Source organism: Epinephelus lanceolatus, chromosome 22 (genome assembly GCF_041903045.1).
Source record: "Epinephelus lanceolatus isolate andai-2023 chromosome 22, ASM4190304v1, whole genome shotgun sequence".
Taxonomy (NCBI): Eukaryota; Metazoa; Chordata; class Actinopteri; order Perciformes; family Serranidae; genus Epinephelus; species Epinephelus lanceolatus.
In genome coordinates this window covers 19,760,074-19,785,534 of record NC_135755.1, presented here as the reverse complement: position 1 = coordinate 19,785,534, position 25,461 = coordinate 19,760,074, and the positions used below count along the sequence as shown (strand labels likewise).

Sequence of the window (25,461 nt, the reverse complement as noted above, 5' to 3'; positions counted from 1 at the left end):
AAACCTTTGTATTTTGAGGTTTAATTCCAGCTTTGCTCATGGCTTTGATTGTGCAGAGTCTAGACATTATAGCAGATGTTACTTAGAGTGTATGTACTGACATCAGTTCGCACTGGGCTCAGTGTTACAGCAGATTAAAACAAATACAATGTATGTATGGGAAACACTGCTGGAGCTCTGTGCCTCTCTGTGTGTGTGAAGGAGTTCACATGCTTGTCTTTGTGCATTCATTCTGTGAATGTACCGTCTGACCTCCTCTGACCACAGAAAGCCCAAGTAACGTCCAAGTCACAATCAAAATGTATAAATAATAGAATGTGAATTGTCCAAAACACAACACGGCATAAGACAATAGGAGAAAAATGCCTAAAATGACAAGGCAAGAAGAACGTGGTAGCAAGCAAGAGGCTGGTGTTTGTGTGTGTGTGTGAGGATGTTAATGTGCATCTTGAATGCCTTTCTCTCCCTCTCGCTCCCCGTCCCTCCCTCCCAGGAGTTTACGAGGAGCACGGCAGCAGCAGCAGCAGAGCAGCCGGTATGAACGGTAACGGCCCCAACAAACTTGTGGACCTGCTGGAGGACCCGCTCCCCGGACTGGGCACCTATGAAGACTTCAACACCATCGACTGGGTCAGAGAAAAGAGCAAGGACCGGGACAGACACAGAGAGGTACGAGGGATAGCCCTATGTGTTTCAAAGGAAGGCAAAGAGTGTAAAAACCTTAACTAGATCATAGTCATTCAGTACCAAGGAGTGTTTGCTTCACTGTCATACCTGTAATAACGTAAATAATGCTCTCTGGGTATCACAATGTAAAGCATCTTTCTCATCATGCTTTGCTTAGAGTTTATATTTATAGCTCCACAGATTCATGCATAGAAACTGGAGAATTGAGGTTATGTAGTTTGCTCCTGATAGTAGCTGCTGAAGTGGTGATGGTTTCCTACATAGTTCATTTGTTTAAACAAGAGATTCAAGTTTTAAGAGAGTACTTAACCCCCCAAATAAACCATTTTTATATCAATTACCCATCCCGTCTTACGTTGAATTTGTAAACAAGACAATTTTTCTTGTATGCCTCTGGAGAGATAATTCTTGATGAATTAAAATCATAGGGGTCTGTGTTTAACAAAAGAAAAACTATATGAAAACATCCATTTACAAACTCTCACACAACTTGTGCAGTATAATTCAAGCCTCCATTTATTCAGTTGTATGCTCAGTACTTCCCAAACAGACAGCTCTTTCCAAAGGGGACTGAATTGAACATGAAACTTATCCTGTGCTCTCTTCAAAGCCAGACTCCATTGACAAAAACAGCAATTTCCCTCAGTGGAAACAAAGCTTTTATTTACTTTAATTTCACAGACAAGAATAGCATTGTAAGTCTTGTGTGTGATTTATCCTGGCTTCATATGAGCAGAGGAAATCTCCGCTCATCGCTAGGCTAATTTATACAGTGTAAAATGCCATAGGCTTGTGCTAATAATGTTAGCATGTTATAATGGTTTGGAAAACGTGTTTAGTGTAAAGGCCCGAACATACTCGGGCGGAATGTATGCGGAACAGACTCCGCGGAGGTCCGCGCGGGCTCAAAGCGGACGTCCGCAAGCCCCGTGCGCACAAAGCTCAGATTTTACGACCGCGCATTCTCCGCTCCAAGCACCAGTGACTGCTCGGCATGCATTTTTTACATCGCGGGGATTTTTCATGGACATTTTTACAGGAAACAATGCGGAAGTGCGCTCGACTATGAAAGCCTGAATGACTGCGGACATTCCTCGCGGAGTCCGTTCCGCGTACGTTCCGCCCAAGTATGTTTGGGCCTTAAGACAGTTGTTTTGTCAGTGAACCTTGTGAGTTGTAATGGAGCCAAATTTTGTGACGTTACCTTTGTTAAATGTTGCTGTTGTCCCTGGCTTCATATGAGTAGAGGAAAAGTTCCCTAGCCACGAGGCTAATTTATACAGTGTATAATGCCATAGGCTTGTGCTAATAACATTAGCATGTTGTATTTGTGGGGAAAATGTGTCCAGATAAAGACAAGTGTTTGTCTGTGAATGCTGCGAGTTATAGTGAAGCTGATTTGTGTACTTGAAATTGTCTCTAGAAAGCCATGTTTAATGTGTGTTTAATGTGTGTTTTGAATCAACTAAACTTTACAGCACTTCACACAAACCTCTACTGCCAACTAGTGTTTTGGAGGTGTAACTGCAGAGTGACACAGACACACCACCACACAAGTCTAAATGCTCACAATGCGTAGGGGACGTGCATAGAGCACGTATAAATCCTGCTTAAGGCAGCAGTAGACCAGCAACTCCTGTGTGAAGTGAAGTAAAATTGGTGTTTCTGTCAGTGGAGTCTGGCTTTGAAGAGAGCATAGATTAAGTTTCACTTTTAGTCCCATTCCCATCAGAAAGGGCTGCCTGTTGGGCAGCACTAAGCCTAAGACTGAATAAATATGAAATGGATTATACTGCACGAGTTATGTGAGAGTTTGTGAGCGTATGTTTTGATACAGTTTTGCTGTTGTTAAACACAGTGCCCTTGACCTCAATTCATCAACATCTATCTCCATTTTTGGTTTTTTAATTTAACGAAGGTGTGCTTCACTAATTCATCGTAACACGGGGTGTATAATTGATATGCACTTTGTTAATATGGGGATGAAGTATTTCTTGGAAGCACCACAAAAACAATATTATTGCATTCTAATATCGATCTTATCATTTCTGTGTCCATCCAGATCACCAATAAGAGCCGACAGTCGACTGTGGCTCTGCTGCACAGCGTCAGCGATGCCTTCTCTGGGTGGTTGCTCATGCTTCTAGTGGGACTCATGTCAGGTAGAGCACTCTGTTCTCTAAAGCTGTGGTGTGGACTCACTCTGTTTAGTGCATGTGACATTAAATCAAGTTGACAGTAAAGCCCAGCGTTTAAACTGATAAACTGGGGCATTGTTTCTGGTAAAACACTCTGCTGTTGAGTCTTTCTGAAGGTATTTTTTGAATACTTTAGAGACCACAAACCAAGTTCCTCTCACCTCTTGTAGTGGGGTGGCACGTTTCAGCAGGAAATAAAACCCTGCACAGCTAGATTATGCACAGTGAGCTGCACTGACAGTAAAGAGCAGAGTATTTAGTTATCAGTCAAGACAGTAATCTTTATGAATAGAGTTTACACACACGGCTTCTTTAACACAAAATGGCCGTACGTATACCTGCTCACACTTTTCCTTGTGTTGCTGTGCTGCTTCAGCTGAAAGTTAATCCCCATGTGGTGACAGGTAGCAGGTGGAAAGCAGCAAAATAGCTCCAACATTGCTCTGAAAATAGGCAGCAGGGTGACATATTTCTAAAGGAGATTAATATTTATCATGTCGGTGAGCCAGAAAGTTCAGTCTAGACACAGAACATAAGGCTACATGTGATATTTGATGATGGATGTTTGCTCAATACACATTAGCACACCTCAGAACTAACCTATAAAATAAAACTTGCTCACCTTGAATATTATTGTCTTTGTCCTGAATTCGTCCTTCTGTCGCCCAGGCGCTGTAGCTGGCGGCATCGACATCGCAGCCCACTGGCTGACCGACATGAAGGAAGGGGTTTGTCTCATCGGCTTCTGGTTCAACCACGAGCACTGCTGCTGGAAGTCCAACCAGACGACGTTCCAGGAGAGGGACAGGTGTCCACAGTGGCAGAGCTGGGCTGAGCTCATAACGGGGACAACAGAGGTGAAGGGACATAATCTGTGAATCAGTTCTTGTCATATTCAAGAGGGAATCCATTTTCTTTGTTATTCATTTATGAATCCAAAACAAAAGGAATGGAAACCTTTAAGAACTAAAGAAATTCTTTAATATCAAGCTAATTCAGTGATAGTTGTCCGTATATGCAGCAAAACATGAATTGGTAGTATTCTAGTGGTACGTACACGTAATTTAAGACTCGGCTGATAGTGAATTTTTGGATAGTATTTTAGTTACAAGATCAGAGTATCGTTTACATCCCACACCACTGACATTTTCCTGTCTCGCAGCCGCAGACACTTTCAGTCCCGTTTCATCTCCTATGATATGAAACAGCCTACTTCATTCATGGTTCTTATGATGTCACTCGTAATTAACACCCCTGCCTCTTTGACATGAATGTGCTTGTGGCTGGATCGGAAAACCAAGAGTTGACTGAACTGGTTGATAACCAGATTTGTAGTACTGGTTATCCAGACGGCTAATGTTAGATAACGAAACAAAACAAAACCAATTTAATTCAAGATTGAAAACATTCTTCTGCACTCTTAGATTCATGAAATGTACATACAGTCTCCAAGCTGTGTCAAGCCTTTGTTTGTGTGTATGAAGTACAAAATTAATCCAAAGCTACAGGCTGTTTTATTGTGTCTCAGTATTGTCTTCAGTGCTTGAAGAGAGTTTCTTCTTATACACAACATGAGGGCCAGTTGATCTTTTCACAGGCTAGAAATACTTCATGTACAGTCATGCTCTGTCTCACTTGTACAGTCATAACAAAAGCACACAAACATTTCCCATGTGACAACGGTGCCTGTAGTGATAATGGTTGTTTGATGCCATCTACTGGTTGTAAGCTGTCATGACACAAGGTGCTAAATGAATAAAACACAGCTTTTATCTTTCTTTTTTTAAGATATAATTTCCAAATTAAGGGTTTCAGAAATCACTTGTCTTCTTTTTTTCATGTGTGTCTTTGTGTGTCCTTCCAGGGTGCATTTGCCTACATAGTGAACTACCTGATGTACATCTTCTGGGCTCTACTTTTCGCCTTCCTGGCTGTCACACTCGTCAGGGCCTTTGCTCCGTACGCATGCGGCTCAGGAATACCAGAGGTAAAACTGCACTCAAAATTATAATGTATTTAAAAAGCAGCCCTGTCTGTATGTTATATTTAAGTATTGATCAATGACGTTGTTTGCTTAAGTCATGCATGTTTGATCATGGACAGGATTCCAACAGGATTAGCAGGATTTCTAGCCGCATATAGTTACATGTAATTATCTCTGCACATTTTATTCTTTCTTTGAATTTAAGTCTCGCACACAGCAGGGATAAACAGCTTGGAGATGTTTGGGTTTTACTCAGTGGAGTGTTTGGACAGTAATGTTAAACATATGAGATGAGTCCTTCTACTTGTCTGCCCCTCGTTTTGCCTACAGTCCCTTCGTTTTTCCACACAGTATCCATTCATGTTGATTTATTTCCATCCAGACTGAAACAATACAAAAGATCAATGATATTCAACGGACACGAGACATCCTCTCTGCTGCCCTGACATCACTGTTTACCTTCTCTCTGTCTCTGTTCTTTTGCTCTTTATCTCTAAGGAAGTGAAAAGCTCAAGATTTGCTTACACTCTGGAAATACAAATGGAAAACTGAACTGAGAACAAACAGAACCACACTGATTCACCCATTTCATGTATACAGAGCAAAACACACAAACACAGCTCTTTCCTGCATATAAACTCCAAACCTCTCTTTCACTGCAGCTCTCAGACAAAGACCATCCTTAATTTAATGGAACGTGGATTCATTTTTCTCTTTGCTGAAAGGTCAGACAGCGGTCAGCAGGCCCACGCACATGAGATTAACTGCTTATTTGAAAGAGAAATATCCACAATTCAGACTCCATTTTCTCTCCTTCCCTTCCATCAGTGTTTATGCTCTTACTTTCTCTCGGTTGTACACTCACACACGCATGTAAACCAATCCCTCTCTAACATAAACACACACACAATCACAAACATGTCCTGATTGTCTCCACACACACAAACTAATCCATGCACGTGCAAACACTCTTGTTTTCCCTCTCTCCCTCTCTCTCAGATTAAAACCATCCTCAGTGGGTTCATCATCCGTGGCTACCTAGGGAAGTGGACCCTGATCATCAAGACCATCACCCTGGTTTTAGCCGTCTCCTCGGGGCTCAGCTTAGGGAAGGAGGGCCCTCTGGTACACGTGGCGTGCTGCTGCGCAAACATACTGTGCCACCTGTTCACCAAGTACCGCAAGAATGAGGCCAAGCGGCGAGAGGTAGGCTCTAGGCAGCTGGGGTGAGGTGAATAATGAGAGATTTTATTGCTTGTTTAGGATTCAGTGTCCGAGTCTTGGATGATTCAGCAGGAAAATGGACTCTCCCCCACTCTCTCTTTCTTAGTCTCTCTTGCGGTCTGTCTGTCTCCCATGTGTCTGTCTCTCTCTTAACCCAAGCAGTCGAGGCTCGAGGTTCCTCGCCACGGTTTCCAGTTATGGGGCCTCTCTAAATTAAGTTAAAGGACATAGTGCTAGATCTGCTCTATATAAAAAGTGTCCCATGATAATTTGTTTTTTACTTTTGCACAACAGAGTACAGATGAAACAGAATATGAAAATTTTATATCATGGTTATAGTGACCAAAATTATCACAGTTATCAGTATTAAGGCAGCATTGTTATATGATTAGAAATGTACTGAGACACACAATGAAATCATTTCACCAAGTTCTATATTTACTTACCGCCTATCCTGTTAGGGGTTGCGTTGGGGTCTGGAGCCCATCCCAGCTGACATTGGGCAAGAGGTGGGGTACACCCTGGACAGGTCACCAGACTATCACAGGGCTGACACATAGAGACAGACTTCAGATTTGATCGCAGCTGACATTAAAATTCTCTCATATGTTGGGACAGAGTGCAATAAATTTAAACATTCAGGGCAGACAAAAAAGACAAATTCTGGCTAATGCTTTATTTTACTGATCTGTGATTTCGTAATGATTTCTAAATTCCTTGAAAGTTCTGGAAAGACGAAGAAAGTTCTGTAACTGAAATGACTCCATTTAGACCCCAGTAAATGTTAATTCATCATTCCGTCATTATTGGAAACTTTATTTTCCATATTTACATCCAGTTCACCTGCTATCCTCTTGACTAAAAGTCTCAAAGTTCCCCGGGGTTCCTGAGTCGAATCCTTTCCTCTAGGTACTCCGACTTCCTCCCACAGTCCAAAGACATGCAGGTTAATTGGTGACTCTAAATTGTCCGTAGGTGTGAATGTGAGTGTGAATGGTTGTCTGTCTCTATGTGTTAAGTTTAATATTGAAAACCAAAAATAAAATTAACAGCACTATGCACTTTTTTTGCGTTAACATTAAAATAATAATAATAGTGTCAGTGTAGATTAGGATAAGGGACCACCTCAGCATCAGTGTATTTGTCTGCTGCACACCCACTCTGTAAACAAGAGGAGCGTAAATGTATTATTATTATTATTATTATTATTATTGAACTAGTATTACTGGACAGTATTTACTGTGAGATTTACTGGGCGATTTTGTTTTCATAACATGTCTTCTTTACGAAGATGTAGGTGTTTATTTTTGTCTAGAATTTAGTTCTGGAAAAATATGCAAAAAGTGCATACTTTATGACGTAATGCCTCATCTATCTATATCTATATTCTGAAGGTTTTTACAGAGGGGTTTGTTCATATATATTTCATGGCCTGATTTATGTAACATTTAATTCCTAAAAAAAAAAAAAAAAAAAAAAAAAAGACGACAATAGATTTTTTCGTTTTGGCTGCTGACAGTATTTTCTGATTTATGGAGCGATAAAAAGAGAAATCCAACATTACTTTCTGTAAAAACCTTTGACTCCAAGGTCTCAACAAAATAAAAACTAGAATTTTAAACCTGGCTTTATTCAGTGCTCAGATTTGTGATCAGAAAATGTCTGCAAACTAGTCCATGGTTATTTTAGATAATGCCTCATTTTCCTCAAATTCAGAAAACTTGTAATATGAACAACAGGACCCGGAGAAGCTGCTGTGTCTGTGCATGCAGCCACCTTTGCTCCTCTGACCTTTGACTCTTAAATGTCAACAAAGTAGGAAGCTTCATAGGGATATTTATCTGTTAAAAGTTTTGTGTCTTCCCTTAGCAGGACCTGTCAGCTCTGACAGCTGGGTGGAAAATACTTGTTGTGAAATGATATATCAAACCAAACAAGCTGCTGTAGTGTTACAGTCTTTGAGCATTTTCTGAAACCCTAAAAAAAGTAGCTAAAGAGAAGGAGTTTGTGTTTTGTTGTATTGTTTTTACTTCATATCACAACGTGGTGCAGCGTGTCTGCATTTGGCCTTCACCGCAGAAACAATGGGAACTACTGGTTTTGATCAGCCTATTGTGACTAAGCTTTTTTCTAGTAAATCGTCTGCACCAAAGAACATCTGTTCATTCGACGATAAGGAGACCTCAGTGCTGCGTTTGATCGATTGCTGTGTTATTGTCTTTTGTTTAATGTGCAATACAGATGTGTGTTTTTCTTCTCGTGTGTAGGTGTTATCCGCAGCAGCAGCGGTGGGTGTGTCGGTGGCCTTCGGTGCTCCCATTGGAGGAGTCCTGTTCAGCCTGGAGGAGGTGATTACAATTATTTATTGACTGCTTTCCTGCGGATTAAGTCATCATTTGTCAAGTAATCCCTGTGAAGACTGATACTGAAAACTTAGACGACATCACAGGATAATCTGATGAACATGAGACCTGCAGTGTGCCGCAAATATGTGACAAAAATGGATTTGATTATAGTGAATCGTGCAAGTATCCACATCAGAGCAGCACTGCGAGGACCAAGTTATTTTATCAGCACCAGATAACAAAACTAATCTGAATTGGTTTCCACTTTTTGTTTAATTTTTCTTGAGCACAGTGCTAGCACAATGGCCGGGGCATAATAAACCGTGCATTGATAGTTTGGGAAAATAAATGTGTCTCATTAGCTCTATAATCCAACGTCAGCAAAACACCCCGGGGAGTTTTTGGATGATGATATTGGTCCTTTTTCTGAGGACACTTTCGGCACCTCACCGAATCTGAAAGCTCAGAAAAATTTGCTGATTTATTTGTGAGTGATGCACAATAGCTTTGTTCAATTGCAGATGAATATTAAGCTACACTAATAATATTATTATTATTTGTTGAATAAGATTTCAGCAGTGGCTGCGTAGGATTGTTTCTAACTTGTGCGATCCAAACATTTCCAATAACTCCCGAGTCTAAAAGTCAACATTTATTGAAAGGCGATGGACGTAATCATTTCCCAAATTCACAACACGTTTTTATGTGACCAAACATTTTGTTGTAATCCACATTTGTTGCCGTGTCGCCTTTCAAAAACATGTTCAGTGTGGTTATGAAACTGTTTTCTCCCCCGCTTGCTGCACACCAAGGGAGGCACAAACATGTGTATTTACAGGGTGGTCTAACAGCACCATAAACCACATTTATATAATCACAAATCACAAACTGTAATTTGGCTTTAACACTCATTTATTCTGATGAATCACTTCAGTCAAATTGAGTTGGATTTCTTAGATATATTTTGACCTCAGAAAATATGACAAATAAACCTCAGCAGAAGCTTTCAGTGTTCAGCTCCACAAGATTCTCACATTTAATTTTTTCTGGACTTTTTATAATAGCAATATTAGAAAATAAACCAGGTTCTTCTTTACTAATGCTGAATCTCTATGACTGTCAGTATCCCTTCAGTGAGTTCAAACCTTCTCCTTTCCTTTCCTCTGTCTCTTTTTTTTCCTTCAGGTGAGTTATTACTTCCCTCTGAAAACCCTGTGGCGTTCCTTCTTCGCCGCCCTGGTAGCAGCCTTCACTCTGCGCTCCATCAACCCGTTTGGAAACAGCCGTCTGGTGCTGTTCTACGTGGAGTTTCATGCCCCGTGGCACCTGGTGGAGCTGGCCCCATTCATCCTGCTGGGAATATTCGGAGGCCTCTGGGGGGCGCTGTTCATCAGGGCCAACATTGCCTGGTGCAGGAGACGTGAGTGAAGTTATGCTGAATGTGTGTGTGTGTCCTAAACAGATGCACACACAGTTTTATTTATTTGAATGAAAGCTTTTTCTTTCTAACCTCAGCACGCCTGTTAATCATGTGTGTCTCTAAAAGGTAAATCCACCCGTCTGGGTCACTACCCTGTAATGGAGGTGCTGGTGGTCGCAGCTTTGACCGCTGTGGTCGCATACCCAAACAGCTACACCAGGATGAGTGGAGCCGAGCTCATTTCGGAGCTGTTTAACGACTGCTCGCTGCTCGACTCGTCTCAGCTCTGCGGCTACCAGCAGGTCAGCTATCCACTCTTTGTTTGTGTGTGTGTGTGTGTGAGAGGTGGATTTGTTCAAATATGTGTGTGTGGGGCAAGTAGTGGATTGTTTGTTTGGAGAAAGAGTAAGTCAAAGTAAATGCAACTGTATTCTGCCCTTTTTGGTTTCTCTGTCTGGCTCCCTTCTATTCCTTAAATACTGCTTTTTTATCTCTTCTATCTTCGCTCTGTTTATCTTCATCTCCTACTGTTCCTCCTACACGCTCTCTCCAGCCAACCAACACATCAGAAACAGGTGTAGGCAACAGCCTAGCCGACCGGCCGGCAGGAGAAGGCCTATACACCGCTCTGTGGCAGCTCGCTCTGGCCTTAATCTTCAAGATGATGATCACTGTGATTACCTTTGGCATGAAGGTTGGTCCAGACACAAACACAGACAGAAGCAGAAGCCACAAGCACATACTTCTGAATACGTGTCGTATGTCACCTGTTAAAATGTCACCGTTCTCCTCAGAACGCTGTTATTGATTTTGGCCGATGCTTGTTTTAGTTCCTTATAGATGAACTATCCTCTGTGAACTCTGTGTAGCATAGTGTGGGAACATGCCACAAGGACAGCTGTCTTTAATACCGTGCGTCTGGATCCAGATTCCGAACCGGTTTCATTCACTGACATTGCTCATGTAGGCCATTTAGCGGTTCACATGAAGTGTAATTGAACCTCTGGACGCTCTCCTTGCGTGGTTTATATGCTGAGTCACAGCAGCATTAGTCACTGTCATGTGGCTTGCGGAAGGATCAAGTTATTGGGGGAAAAAAGGGTAATGGCTTTTGGGTTTACATGTCAATTAAGAGAGTGTTTTTGCTGCGGAGGATTTAAGCTGAGTCATGGTGCACTTTTTATGGGCTGAAATGCGCATAGACGTCGCTAACAGCATCTTTATTACCAAGATGTGACCCTCGTCAAGACTAGTTATCTTTTGTATGAGCAGCACTTTATTCTAAGCCCTCCTATTTATTTAAGGATTATTTTGGGGCAGTTTTGCCTTTTATAACTGCAAGTTGGAATCAAACCTGGGCCACTGCAATGAGCCTATATGGGAGCACACTCTACCAGGTGAGCTAGAGGTCACCCAAAGTATAAAAGGTCCTTACATGTGTAGGGATGGGAGACGAGAACAGGCTCCAAATCATCCCCTCCATCGAAATTGTTCTCTTTCAAGTTTATCCATCCTTATCTATCCTTTGATCCCTGCTGGCGTGTTTTTCTCATAGTTGTGCATTGTTAACATGACGTCAAACTCATGCATCTACACTGTTGGAAACCTGCAAAAAGAAGGAGTCATGGCAGAGAGGAAGAAACAGTCCAAAGTGTGGCTTCATTTCAGAAAGACAGACGACACAGTGCTGCTTGCAGCCTGGGATTAAACTCCAAGAATGCCATGTATTTGACACTCTACGCACAGAGCCACTGCTTCCCAACAGAGCAGAAGTTCAAATCCTATGCTATAATCACATCAGCTCCACACCGGCAGGCTAAGTATATTTTTCTTCGACTTAGAAAACCATAAGAAAACAAATCATGTACAAATATTATCTCATTTCATCCATTTTAGATGAACACGGTTGAGTCACAGATATTTCTCCTACTGTTTCTACACTGCGTTCAGACTCAGATAATAAAACCTGCGTAGACCTACTTTTTTCATGCAAAAAAATTGATTGGGAATCGATAATAAATCAGACTTTCAATACAATTGTGAGATTCCCAAAAAGTTAGTCCTGTAAAAAACAGTAATCCAAAGCATAAAACTTGGCACCTTCAGGTTTTAAAAGAAAGTAAGTAATGCCTCCTAATCTTCAGTACTTTGTGTCCTTCTTTGTGTCCTATTTTGCAGCGACCCAGTGTCACAAGAACAGATTTGCGAAGCAGCACTAGCTCATACTTCATCTCCATTCTCCCTCCTTTTGTCCACACAGGTTCCCTCCGGTCTCTTCATCCCCAGCATGGCAGTCGGAGCCATCGCCGGCAGACTGCTGGGTGTCGGCATGGAGCAGCTGGCCTACTACAACCACGACGCCATCATCTTTAAAGGGTGGTGCTCACCAGGAGCAGACTGCATCACACCGGGGCTCTATGCTATGGTTGGAGCTGCTGCTTGTTTAGGTGAGACATGTGTAGCAGTCAGTGCTTGATTAGTTTGAGATGGGTGCTGTGTCATAAATAAAATGTAATCTTAAACATGAAGATCCTGAAGCATCTAGGAACTGATAAAATGAACCACAAGGTATATTTTATTTGAGCAGGGTGCTTCATGCAAGCCGTCCTATAGGGGTATTCTGAGCATGTACAACTGGAAACATGTCAGAGGGATTAAGATTACATGTTCAGTCTGATTTGGGAATGTCTTGGGATGCCTAGGGAGCAGCTGGATGTGGGTGGGGAGGAAGACTTCTGGGTTCCCCTACTCTGTTTATGCCCACTGCAACCCAGACTCAGATAGGTGGTGTATGATGGATGGACTGAGGGAGGGGCTCTACATTGGATCTGAGTTCCTAAAGTTTTTATCAAAGTGCAGAAAACAGAAAGCTGCTGACACACTCAGGAAACATTTTGTATAAAACAGATTGGTACTAAATTCTCACCATGAGGAGAAGGTTTCAACTTCTCACAGTGTTGTGTAGGGTCACATTCATCCGTCTAGTAGATCTGAGACAAAGTATCTTTATCCCAGATCAAAGTTTCTTTCTTAGCACATTCTGTACTTTATAGTGGCCCTTGGAAAGTAGCATTAAATGAAAGTGGCAAAGAATGACTTCCAGCAATGAGTCGAACTCATCTGACTTCAAAGTCAATGATCTTACTGTATTCTCCTTAGTACACTGCAATTTGTCTCTCTTTTTGTCATGTCCTTAGATGTGTTCTCAGAAAGGCCATAGAAGCGCAGCAGAATTTACCCAGAAGCCATGTATGTCCTCAAATTCAAAATGAATAGAAATAGACAAATAAATAAATTACTCTTGCCCTTAAAGGGATATTAAGGAAAAAATCAGTATCGGTTTAAATGTACACTATATTTAGAATATTTTTACCCCGTTACCTTGCCGACAGACAGCGGTTAACTCTGTTTGAGGACATGGCACAGTATCTTCTTATTAATCCTCATTCTCATGCAAAAAACATGTGATTGTGTTTTGTCTTAACGACACAACAATCATCATCAGGGAACAATTTTGCATATAATCATCTCCATTTTCCCATTTTTTTAAATACCGAACAACCGACAAAAGAGAGCTTGTTTTTCTTTTATCCTTCAGAAATTGATATACAGCAGTCATGATGAAACTCTGTCACATCAAGTTGACTTCAGCTAGTTCAGAGGAAGGAGGCACAGAGGAGGGGGTGGTGGCACCAAGTTAAAAGTGTTGCCTTGATTTTTAGCCGCAACTCCAGCAAGATGGTCGTAATTGAAGTCAGAGCGGAGCAACTGACAGAAACTTTGACATTTTCATGATGAGGGAAAATAAAGAGCTCAAACTTTGAGATAAAAAAAAACAATCAAAATCAAAATGTCAAACTTTAATAGTTTTCTCTAACTTGTAATTTCTTCTGATTACTCAGTTCAGATGAGTCCGACAGTGATTCACTCAACAGATATGACTTTGAGTAATCTGCAGATGCCTTGCTGGAGATCATTTTAATGCATTCTACCCTCTCCTGTCTCCCTCCAGGTGGAGTTACTCGTATGACAGTGTCGCTGGTAGTCATCATGTTCGAGCTGACTGGAGGTCTTGAGTACATCGTCCCCCTCATGGCTGCGACCATGACCAGCAAATGGGTGGCAGATGCTTTCGGCAGAGAGGGGATCTACGAGGTGAGGTGTCCATGTGGGTTTGATGTGGAATTGGAAAATGGGCTGTGAAATTGCGTGTTTACTCTAAATACAACCATCCCTTCTGTTTTCTTTCCAGCTTAAAACACTCACACACATACAAAGACACCGTAATGTGTGTTAGATTTAAGAGTTCACAGTTTTAAGTTCAATATTTTCTCATCGATGTTCTGCAGGCTCACATCAGGCTGAACGGATACCCGTTCCTGGAGCCTAAAGAGGAGTTTGAGCACAGCAGCCTGGCCGTAGATGTGATGAGGCCACGTAGGTCGGACCCTGCGCTGGCAGTGCTCACACAGGAGGGCATGACTGTAGAGGAGGTGGAGGTATGGACACATGCACACAGTAGATCATAACACACTGGAATGCACGGTAATATGGAAAGCACATGTGTGAAGATGAGAAACCTAAGCTGTATCATCTGCATTCACTGCAATAAGTGAGAAGTGTTTCAAACTGTCAGAACAAAAATAAAATAAAAAATCGAAGGAATTCGGTCTCTTTGGAAGCATTTGAGGATTTGTAGATGCCGTATCATATTACATGTAACATCACATGTTTTATTTGTCCCCAGGCCTTGGTGGAAAGCACTCACTACAGTGGCTTCCCTGTGGTCGTCTCTCAGGAGTCCCAGAGGCTGGTTGGATTTGTACTCAGGAGAGACCTGCTCATATCAATAGGTCAGAACTGTGTGTGTGTGTATACAGCGAAGTAAATCGTCTGTCCATCACAAAAGGAATGAACATCAGCTGAAGGCTTAAAACATGTCACATTACACTGTATAATCTTAAAATGACAATTAGACGGAGCATGTTTTGTAGTTTGCAAAATGCGAAACACAACACATCGCACTGCGCCGTCTTTTTTGTTGTAGCCTGCCCCGATTCATCAGAGCGCAATAATCTCACCTTTAAGGTCAGGGTAAGAATAAAGATATGGATAAAAAGTAGATAACATTAAGTGGAATATTATTCACAGATAGCTGGGAAGCTAAGTTTCTCCACATACGCAAAGAACAGCCCCCACGTCTTTTCAAATTTCCTGAAAGAGCCTTTCAACGTATATCGTATTTTTTCAAGCTGTAAATCACTGAGAATCTCTTTCATCCACAAAGTGTTGGGGAGGTGATGTTGGTGTTTCCCATCCCATAAATATTAGAAACCTAGCCAGTAATGTTACAAAAGCTACCAGATCATCTACGAGCCGAGACAAAGGTAAGTGAGAGAAACCGAACAGAGCTGTAACGGTACAAGGCTTGATAAGTGTCCTAGTTACCTCTGACAAAGTATTGAAAATCACAGACACAATTAAAACATATGTGCTGCATGTGATTTTAAAAGGCCTTACTTTGGTCCAATGAGTGCGATGACTTGTCCTCAGCTTCACGGCTATATTGCTGTGAGGTAAACTCAGAGATCTGTATATTAATACCTGCATTAAAAAAATGGACAAGCGGAGGGCACTTGGCAGGGAAATGGAGTCTGTGTCTTCCCTACTAGCTTCCCCTCTGTGAAATCTGTTCAGGGCTTATTTTAGGATGAGTCTGGGACGGTTTGACAATCTGCTATCAATCGTCAGGCACAGTTATGGTTGGTAAATGTTAGAAAGTAGTTAAGACTACTATATGTACAGATATATCTTAGTAGTTTGCCTAGAGTGACGATGAAAGGAAGCTAACATTAGCTTAATACAAGCTGTGTACGCTTCCACTTGTCATTACCATCGTCGGGCAGCTTTCCGCTCTGAGTCTTTTCAGCTCAATGCATTTGGTTTGCTCCTGCGAAACATGAGGTGCATTAAAAGGAAAATCAAGAGTGGCTCAGCAACACAAAAGCAGTATGCAAGACGCTTCACTTTCACTGAAAACAAAAAGCCTCCCCAAGCTGCTAAAAAATGCTGTTTGCTCAAGGTTTTAACGTTTCCTGCTAAAACCTGCTGCAGAACTTCAATTTAGAAAATACTGTCAATGTTGTGACATCCTTGTTTTTTTTTTTTTTTAGTTTATATCATAAATGTTATCCACCGTTTCTTTCAGACAACGCCCGAAAACGTCAAGAGGGCATCGTCAGTGCTTCCCAGGTGGTCTTCACTGAGCATGCTCCAGCTCAAGCTGCCGAAGCTCCACCACCCCTCCGCCTCAGAGGCATCATGGACCTGAGCCCCTTCACGGTCACCGACCACACACCTATGGACATCACTGTGGATATTTTCAGGAAGCTGGGGCTCCGTCAGTGTCTGGTTACACACAACGGGTGAGAACAAACACACACATATACATACACATTTTTCGCCCCTATGATTTATTTTTGTCCGGGGAGAAAATCCTCTTTGCTGTCGTGTTACAAGAAAAGAAGGGAAGAGGGGACTAATAGATGGGAGGAAAGATGGACGAATACATAAACTGACCACTCCCCCACGCCTGTAGACATTAAAGTGAGAAACCGTCAGGAAATTGTGCTCGTGAAGCAGCGACAGATGGATGTGCAGGAGAGCCTCGGGTCATTCCGCTGTCAGCTCATGAATTAGAGGAGAAGCGAGGAGGCACAGGAGTTAGGGAGGAAGACACACGGTTAATGGAGGGGAGGGGAAAATTCTTCAGGTGTATTTACCCAAATCTCTTCTCTACCATGACCTTTACCGAGCGCGGTTGTAGGGCCCCTTTATGGCATCTGTAACATCTGTTGATTAGTAGACAACATCCATGTTGACGCCATGGAGACGGTACAGATAGAGCAGCAAAGCTTGCACATTTGACATCTTATATTTTTGCATTTCATGTAGCTCGTAAAGTTTTATTGTCAGAGTGAAACCTGCTGCTTGGAAGTGGTGATTTATGGAGTGTTTGGGAACCTGAGCGGAGGACAAGTGTATGTTCTGCTTCTTCTGCTGTGAACATCTATTAAAGCAGGAAAAAGTTAAGGAAATGGTAAAAGAGGGAGGAGAGGTGTTTTTATGAGGATGTCGCTGTCACACTTCTGTAGTGACTCTTTTTTAAAGGATGCTTTGGTGGCTCATGGGTGCACACACCAATTTGTGCCCCTTATTTGTGGTTTGTACCACATCACAAATAAGGGGCATGAGTAAAAAACTGTACGTCTGCTCTTTACTCGAGTATATTCTTGAGCCAGTAATCTACTTTTTACTTTGCGACATTTCCCATTTATACCTTCGTTACTTTAAGTCTCCTCTAAATGTTGGTATTGAGTGTAGGGAGGGAGAGCACACAAGGGAGCACCTTTACTGCAGAGCAAGTTGAAAAAGAAGCATTCTTTCGTCTCTTGACTATGATGTGATGATGACGGAGCAGAGAGGAGACAACTCCCAGCAACAATTCATCAGCAGCATCTGGCTGCACTTTTTATTCCAAAACCTAAAAACGAGTGCCTCCTGGAAAACACACAAAAACACTTTGTCTTACCTCCGTACGCATATTGAAATAGGGCTGCAACTGTATGAGATTTTCACTGTACGATAACCGTCTCAGAAAAGTGCCCCTTAGAAAATAAGTAAGGGTGTGTCCACATAATGTCCTATATAAACAAACATAACTTGGCCCTCTAAAAGAGCACCAAAAAGTGGACCAACAGAAAAGGCACTCAGTTCTCTTTCTGTTCACACTATATACAGTGGTGGAAAAAAGTTTTCGGACACCCCATGCGTTTGTGAAATATTGAATTGAGAACCACTCTTAGGTCTTCAAGTGCAATTTCTTTTAGTACAGTCACAGCCAAAATACTAAATAAATCCTAAAAAAGCCATTAAAAACTTAAAATTGATTGGTTCCATAAAAATACATAAAAAATTTTGAGTATTGGGTCATTTTGGTACCAATGATGAAGGTTGTTCTTTTTATTAAAAGACACAATTTTTGTTGCCAAGCTTCGTGTCTACATAAAGCCAGCACATTTGAAAGTTCTTCAGACACAAAAATGGCTAAAACAAGGAACCTAACGCAGGAAACACGCCTGAAGATAAAGATTCTCAGCCAGGAAGGGTACAGCTGCCGCCAGATAGCCAGGAAGTGCAGATGCAGTCCTTCAGCAGTTGGATACACTCTGCAGAAATACAGACGACCCAACAGCTTGGAAGACAAACCAAGATCTGGGCGTCCAAGGGTTTCTTCAGCAAGAAATGACCGCATCCTGATCCGCATGTGCAGGCAAAACCGCCGAATGACATCACAGGAGCTTCAGCAGCAGTGGTCAAACCAAACTGGTGTCCAGTGTTCCACCCGCACTGTACGTGGCCTAAGGTCCTGCAAGGCTATCAAGAAGCCCCTGATCAATGAGAGACAGAGGTTAGCCCGGGGTCGTTGGGCCCAGGCACACAAGAACTGGACAGCCAGGAATTGGAAGAAGATTTTGTGGTCAGATGAGTCCAGTTTCCAGCTTTATCTTCCTCCTACTAATGTGAGGGTACGCAGAAGGCCAGGCGAAGCATTATCTCCAGCATGTACAGTACCTACTGTCAAGCATGGTGGAGGCAGTATCATGGTTTGGGGATGCATGAGTGCTGCTGGTGTTGGTCATCTCACTGTCTGTGATGGCACATTGAACTCTACCAAGTATTGTACCATTCTCGAAACCCACATGCTCCCTTTTGTGCGTGCACTGTTCCGTCGAGGTAAAAACTGGATGTTTCAACAAGATAATGCCCCTTGCCACACATCCAAGGCCAGTAGAACTTTGCTGCAGGAGCACAGTATCCAGGTCTTAGAGTGGCCAGCTCAATCCCCAGACATGAGCCCCATTGAAAATCTGTGGTGGATTATCAAAAGGTTGTTTCAAAGCATAAACCAAAGAATTTAGAAGAATTAAAAGCAGTAATTCAAGAAGAATGGGACAAGATTACCCCTCAACAGTGTGAAAGGCTCGTGGGGAACATGCCAGCCAGGATTAGAGCTCTACTACGTGCCAATGGCAGGACTACTAAATATTAATTTGATGATGTGATGGTTTATTTATTTTTTGTTCAGTTTTGAACACATTCTCTGTTATTTGTTGACTTTGATACCGACAATGTTGAGAACTGACATATTGAAACTGTCAAGAATTTAGTTTTGTTAGTTTTTCTTGTAAACAATAAACAAAAAAATATAATTTGTATTTGTTTGTATCTGTCTAATGCAGCCACAAACACAAAAAAGATTTTTCCACAAATATTTCATGATAATAATTGAGATTGTGTAAAATTTTAAGGGTGTCCGAAAACTTTTTTCCACCACTGTATAATATATATATGTATATTGACATAGTTTTGTTTTACTTTGACGTGGCACTGCAATGTGGTTATGAAGCCCCTCACTTTCAGATGAACTTAAAATGGGAGGAAAACCTTAGTGTTTCTGTGCTCTAGACTGAATCTGTTTGATGTATTCTGCATTCCACATCTGGAGACATGCAGTATCCTCTGAGGACCAAACTACTTCTCGTCCTGCGTCCTTGCAAGCGTTACAGGCCGACGTGGTTTCGTCCCGTCTTTTTAGGCGTCCCAGTGCAACAGCATGTCATCTAGAGGGCTAAATACAATGGCAAAGAGCAAAGCGAACCTGGAGTGCTTTGTGTTTACAAGGCACAGGTTAAGTGAATCGCACTGCAGGCTTGAAGTGAACTGAACAGGTGGTCTGAGTTCTCTTGGTGTGTTCACATATGCACAAAAAAAAAAGCTGAGTCACCGCTCTGACTCCACTTAGAAGGCTGAAAACACCCTAAAATAAAGGGAAGATTCTCCATCCAGTTGCATCTTTTCCAGTATCGTAGATAAGCAAATGTTCATGGCATGATGACCGTCAACTTCTATATCACGTTATACCTTGAAAGTGGTATAGTGCTGCAGCCCTACATTGAAGTAAGTTACACATACCATAGGTGGAGATTTAGGTAGTTAGCTAGTGTTAGCTATGTTAATTGTTCATATGTAACATTAGTTTTTGGGGTTATGTTAATGACATTAACTTATCTTGTAGCTTGTGGTCTGCGGGGCTTAATATTTTGTTACTGCCATGATTATTTTTTTCCCATTTTATTCTAATAAAATGGAAAATAACATGTACTTTTAGTAATTTGTTAAACAAGTACTTGTAATTCGTAACTTGCACTTTTACTTTAGTCATTTTTTATGGAAGTAATTGAAAGTGTTTCCGAACAGCAGCCGACCATCCTGCATGCTATGCCTTTAAGATTGAAGCTGCTGTGTTAAGTCATTCGAAGACTGGATTTAACCTCTCAAACTTAGTCACCAAAACCTTCTCTCTCTTCCTTTGTTTGAAATGGTCTCCATCCACAAACTTCCAGCTCCACCAGTGCCAACATCTCACACACACTCCTGTTATCTGTCAGACTAATAAAACCGTCTTTGTGATGACAGTGTTAGTCTGAAGAATCATATTCCGACAGAGCAGAGCAGAAGATACTCCCAGTGAGGATAAACTTAATTAGTATTATACTCATTTTTCCCACTTCATTTCACACACACACACACACACACACACACACACACTCAGACCTCGGTTGTTTAGATGGGGATCTGACATGTTCAAACACACAGCTCTCAGGAATTTGGGAGTGGAATTATGTATATTTTCACGAGTGTACAGAAATAGTGTATTTTACACACACTGTCAAACACAGGCCTGCGCACATGTGTAACAATATATCTCGTGGTTTCTTCTTTGTCGCTTTGCGTTCCCGACACACGCGGTACTCATTTTCCTGCAGGAAAAGTGAAAACCCTCAGCTGGGGAAGTTAGTTGTTTGAGTTAGTCTTGTTCTGACCAGCTTTTAGAATAAACAGCCTTGGAGAATTGAGACATCGTGGAGGAATATGTAGATGAGCCGTTGCAGAAAATGGGTAACGATCTGTAAACTGATCTTAATGTGTTAAATCAGTGGCGTACCCTTTAACATTTCATCTGCTGCCAGTTGGAGCAGATGTGTAGTCTCCCAGTGCAGCTTCTAAGCGCTCGCAGCCTGGAGGGGAAGTCGGATCATTTTGATCAAGCGTAATTTTAACCAACTCAACGAAACTGCTGTCAACAAAAGTCTAACCAGTACCTTTGAGTTGAGTTTAGTTCTCCGTGTTTACTTCTCGGGCATTTAGCCACTGCTTTCCCCCAGAACATCTCATTACAATGAGCAATTTAAGGTTTACACACTGCTTGGCCCATGGGCACTGTCGACATCGCACACAGCTGTTAAAAGGCTGTTGACAGGCACAACGTCTTCTTCAGGACTCGCACATGTTTTCTTCAGAAGGGCTGCTCGTCGGCCAGCAATAGAAAGCCGGAGTTACCAGAGTGGATCCACGTGTGACAGGAAAATGGGGAAATTTTTGAGGAATCGCACATTTTTTTTTATGGCGGTAGAGGGTAAATGGGAACAAGAGGAGGCACATAAAAGGGGTCAGCGAAGGAAGGGTTTGGGCGTCACGCCAGAAGGAAGAAGGAATATGGCTGAAGAGAGTTGTCTCTTCGGCTCGGTCAGGCAGGATTTGTGTTTTCACGTGAGGTTTCAGAGCGAGCTTATCACTCATTGTCTGGGAATGAAGATAGTCTGACACACTCAGAGAAAAGACCTTGGGGGCTGTGTGAGGAGTGCATCGCGTGATCTCTGCGGCCGTCCTGTGAGATGGATACTTTTAATTTCATCGCTCTGACTGGCAACTGTCGTGTTTTCCCAGAATATCTGTAGTTAGTATCTTTAGTTGAAGGTTGCCTATTGGCAGAGCAGCTCCAGCCTGGGTTTGTTTCTTGTCTTTTGTCAGCTTTGATTTAGTTTGCAATTTATTTCGGACAACAAGCTTGTTTTACGAGCTTTACTTGGAAATGTAACACCTCATTATAACAGAGACTATAAAAAACATCCTGTCAGTCTTGAGTTTGGTTATTTTTTGTCTCGTTTTCGCTCTGTATATTTGTTATTCCATTAAAGCAGGTCAAATTCACATTTTCAAGCTTATTGTACGAATAAATCAAATTGTTTTCGTGAGCAATATCTGATTCCAACGGGACTCACTCTGAGAGAGCTGACCACTTTGTTGAAATATTTAAAAGCTGCTTGTTTTATTTTTTTGTTTTTTTAATGGATAAGGCCAGTGATATTCTATATTTTTGTTATTGCCAACATATCCACAGTCCGTCTCTCAGTACTTTCTGCGGCTCTCGGCACCAACCCCAGTTGTTCCTTTTGAGGATGTAAGTCTTTATAAACAGGTCAAGGATATATGTTTCCCTGTGGCTTAGGAGGTGGAGCAGGTCAACCACTAATCACAGAGTTCGCGGTTACATCCTCAGCTCCTCCTGTCTACACATTAAAGTGTCCTTGAGTGAGAATGAGAGGAATCTGTTGAGCGGTATAAAAAAGCAGCCTAAATAAATGTGTTCTATAAAGTGGTAGAAGTTTCATTTTAAGCAAATGTTTCTCAAACAGGAGTGATTTGTGTATTTGATAAGGGTGTAAGATAATATAGACTTGAGTATAGTCAGCATTTTTTGCCGTCTCCAGCTGTGTTTTGGAGCCAGAAGTGATCGTATTTAGACAAAAGGGAGAAGCAAAGGACGAGTGAGGCTTTGATTTGACTCATAGACTGTGGCAATGCCTCGAAGAGAGCCTGTCACTCAAGCGGCGCCACCATTAAATATGCATAGCTTTAAGTTTTAATAAATTTTTACCTGAATGAGTTGTAAAAAAAATTTGCTGTCCAGTACAATTGGCTGCGAACCCAGACCCTGGGGGAGTCTGAGTAAAAGTCAGAAGCTGCCCGTATGACAAGAGCTTTGCCTGGCTAGACTCTGAGATGTCTTGTTCGTAGACGTGGTGAATTTACAGCTCACAGCAACTTCATACGATACAGTCTGTGGCTTTTGTTTGATATCTGGTGTCGGCAAAAAATATTGTTGCAAAAATCCGACTTGTCGTTTGCGTAGGTAGCGTGCAGTTAGTTCAGAGGGCTGACTTGGCTTTTTTACTATTTTATGTGAACATCACTGCCACCCTAAACGCTCAACTGAACCCTTTGCAAACTCTATATGGAAAAAGAAAAGGAACAAATAGTCAAATAATTCATATTGAACAGCCAAATTCAACTCAGCTGACATAATTCTGATTCAGTTACAGCCCTAATATTCTAACCTGCTGATGGCGAGTAATAGAGCTGCAATGATAAATTGATTATAATTCAACTATTAAACTAATCGCCAACTAATTCTGTAATGGATTAACCGATTTGAGTAATTTTTAAATCATTTTTCAAGCAAAAAAATTCTCTGATTCCAGCTTCAGAGGTGCAAACAATTTCTGGTTTCTTTACTCGTCTATGACAATAAACTGAGTACCTTTGAGCTGTGGACAAAACAAGACATTTGCAGACATTCTCTTTGGCTTTGGAAACACTGTCACTGCTTTCTGACAATTTTAAGACTGAATAACTAATTAATTAGTCGAGAAAATAATCAACAAATGAACTGACAATGAAAATAATTTTAAATTGCAGCCCTGGTAGTAACTAAAGCAGCAGGCCAGTGTTTGTTGAATTGACTCAAAATAAAGTAGTAGTCATGTTCATGCTAATAAAAGGACATCTCACCCTTTAAATTCTTCTTTTAAAGCTTTAATCTTAAAGCAAAACACTGTCACAATTGCTAAATTACAGCCAGTGAAGCCACAAGTGACAGTTACAGGGTATTGAAAATTGTAAAATCATAAAGTCACAATCTGACTTCTGTATTGATATTTGCAAAGCAAAATCTGTCTAAACATTGCTTACATTACACACTCTAAAAAAGAATCCTTGTTCAATCCTTGTTGTTGAAAAAATTAAGGCAACAATTTGTATGCATCTTTTTAAGTAGCTCCAACTCTGGCCTTACAGAGAGAATTCAGTTTAGTGCAACCAACATGATTTGACCTCGAAAATCTTAAGTTGAATTAACTTAATATTCATCCTAAAGTTGTGTTGATATTTAGTGGTCAAACTATTTTATTTAAGATGTTCTAACTTATTTATTTTAATTCCATCTCAATTAAAACTGAGTTTGACCAATTTCTTTAAATAAATTGTCAACTAACTAAAACACATTAACGTAACATATGTCATTTTTTAATGCTGAAAAACGACTTTATTTTGAGCGTTACTTACTGACGCCAACGCTATTTTTTTAGAGAGTACTGATCACACAAGACCAAGACAGGCTGTAGCAATAAAACCCCTGAATGTGTTGTTTATTGCTATGAACTTGAAGAACGTTTTGCGTCATCCTTCAAAAGTAACGTAGTCTGTCTTTAAAGCAGCACTGCTGAGCTACTCCTTCAGCTCACATCTTGTGTGTCGAAATCTGAGCGCTTTCTTCTGTCGCCACATTTATTTTCTGAATATCTCGTTATTCATCATGCCTCTTATTTCTGTCTGCGTCAGACCATGTTGAACCACAAGCTGCCAGCCCGGCCGTTGTTTTGGAGGAGAGTGAACTCTAGATTTGACTTTATTTGAACGTAACCTGTTGGTGTAGGTGTCCTGAGTGTGAACCTGAACGTGTTTAAAACTGATGTGTCAGCTGTAATTGGCTTTAATGAGATCAGAGCCTCGTTGTTTCCTCTCCTTCGCTCTGTTTACTTTGTGTTTGCGTGTTACACTGATCTCCCGCTGCGTGCCAGTTTCCCTCTGGGACGGTAATAAAACTGAGCTAAGCCACCATGTCAAGACTGGAGGCCAGACCGCCCCTCGATATGTGTGTGCCTCTGCTTTCTGTCGATTTTTTGACTTTCCGTGACAAGGCAAACAAAGTATGATATGAAGTAATCAGCTTTTCCATGACTTTTGTTCTCCTTTCTCTCTCCGTTTCTCTCTGTTTGTCTTCAGGAGGCTGCTGGGAATAATCACTAAAAAAGACATACTGAAACACATGGCACACATCGCCAACAGAGACCCCGACTCCATCCTCTTCAACTGAGCTCCGCCGTCCTTCCTTCTCGCCATCTCTCCTCTGTAGACCAGCGGGAGAAGAAGAAGACACCAGCTTGCACACTCGAATGAAACGCACCTTGTACCTCTTCAACATTAAAAAAGAAAAAGGCTGTTCAGCGAAAGCCAAGTAAGTCGAGCTCCATTTGCACAGGCGACTACAGAACAATGGATCTTTTTTTTTTTTTTTCCTGTAAGATGGAGGCGTTTTTGGCTTTTCGAAAGAGTGCACCACTGGAAAAAACTCAGAAACAATGACTCATCCTCACTGACACTGCTGGCCCCAATTTCATGTTCAACCCAGAAGGATGTAGTACAGATACACATGAGAAATAAGTCAATGGAATAGTTCACATCTGCTCCTTTTTGGCTTTTTCCTTTCTCTCCTGCTCTTTCTCTCTTTACAAAAAAACAAAAAAAACAGAAGTGAGAAATCTGTAGCTCCAAGGAGCAGAAATGCCATCTTGCTTCTCA

General features: G+C 41.5%; 1 protein-coding gene across 3 annotated transcripts in view; it reads left to right on the top strand.

The window, feature by feature from the left end:
- The window catches only part of clcn5b (chloride channel, voltage-sensitive 5b), a 40,161-nt gene extending 14,916 nt beyond the window's left edge, over positions 1–25,245 (top strand). For all 3 annotated transcript variants that reach the window (XM_033610045.2, XM_033610044.2, XM_033610046.2), the window contains 15 exons: positions 494–669; positions 2,750–2,849; positions 3,555–3,742; positions 4,750–4,872; positions 5,869–6,075; positions 8,361–8,441; positions 9,624–9,858; positions 9,985–10,160; positions 10,412–10,552; positions 12,119–12,305; positions 13,871–14,013; positions 14,208–14,357; positions 14,606–14,711; positions 16,067–16,283; positions 24,886–25,245. In XM_033610045.2, coding sequence (XP_033465936.1) covers positions 494–669; positions 2,750–2,849; positions 3,555–3,742; positions 4,750–4,872; positions 5,869–6,075; positions 8,361–8,441; positions 9,624–9,858; positions 9,985–10,160; positions 10,412–10,552; positions 12,119–12,305; positions 13,871–14,013; positions 14,208–14,357; positions 14,606–14,711; positions 16,067–16,283; positions 24,886–24,976 — 2,321 coding nt within the window. In that variant the 3' untranslated portion in view covers positions 24,977–25,245. The remainder of the gene's footprint in view (positions 1–493; positions 670–2,749; positions 2,850–3,554; positions 3,743–4,749; positions 4,873–5,868; positions 6,076–8,360; positions 8,442–9,623; positions 9,859–9,984; positions 10,161–10,411; positions 10,553–12,118; positions 12,306–13,870; positions 14,014–14,207; positions 14,358–14,605; positions 14,712–16,066; positions 16,284–24,885) is intronic.
- Positions 25,246–25,461: the final 216 nt, after the last annotated feature.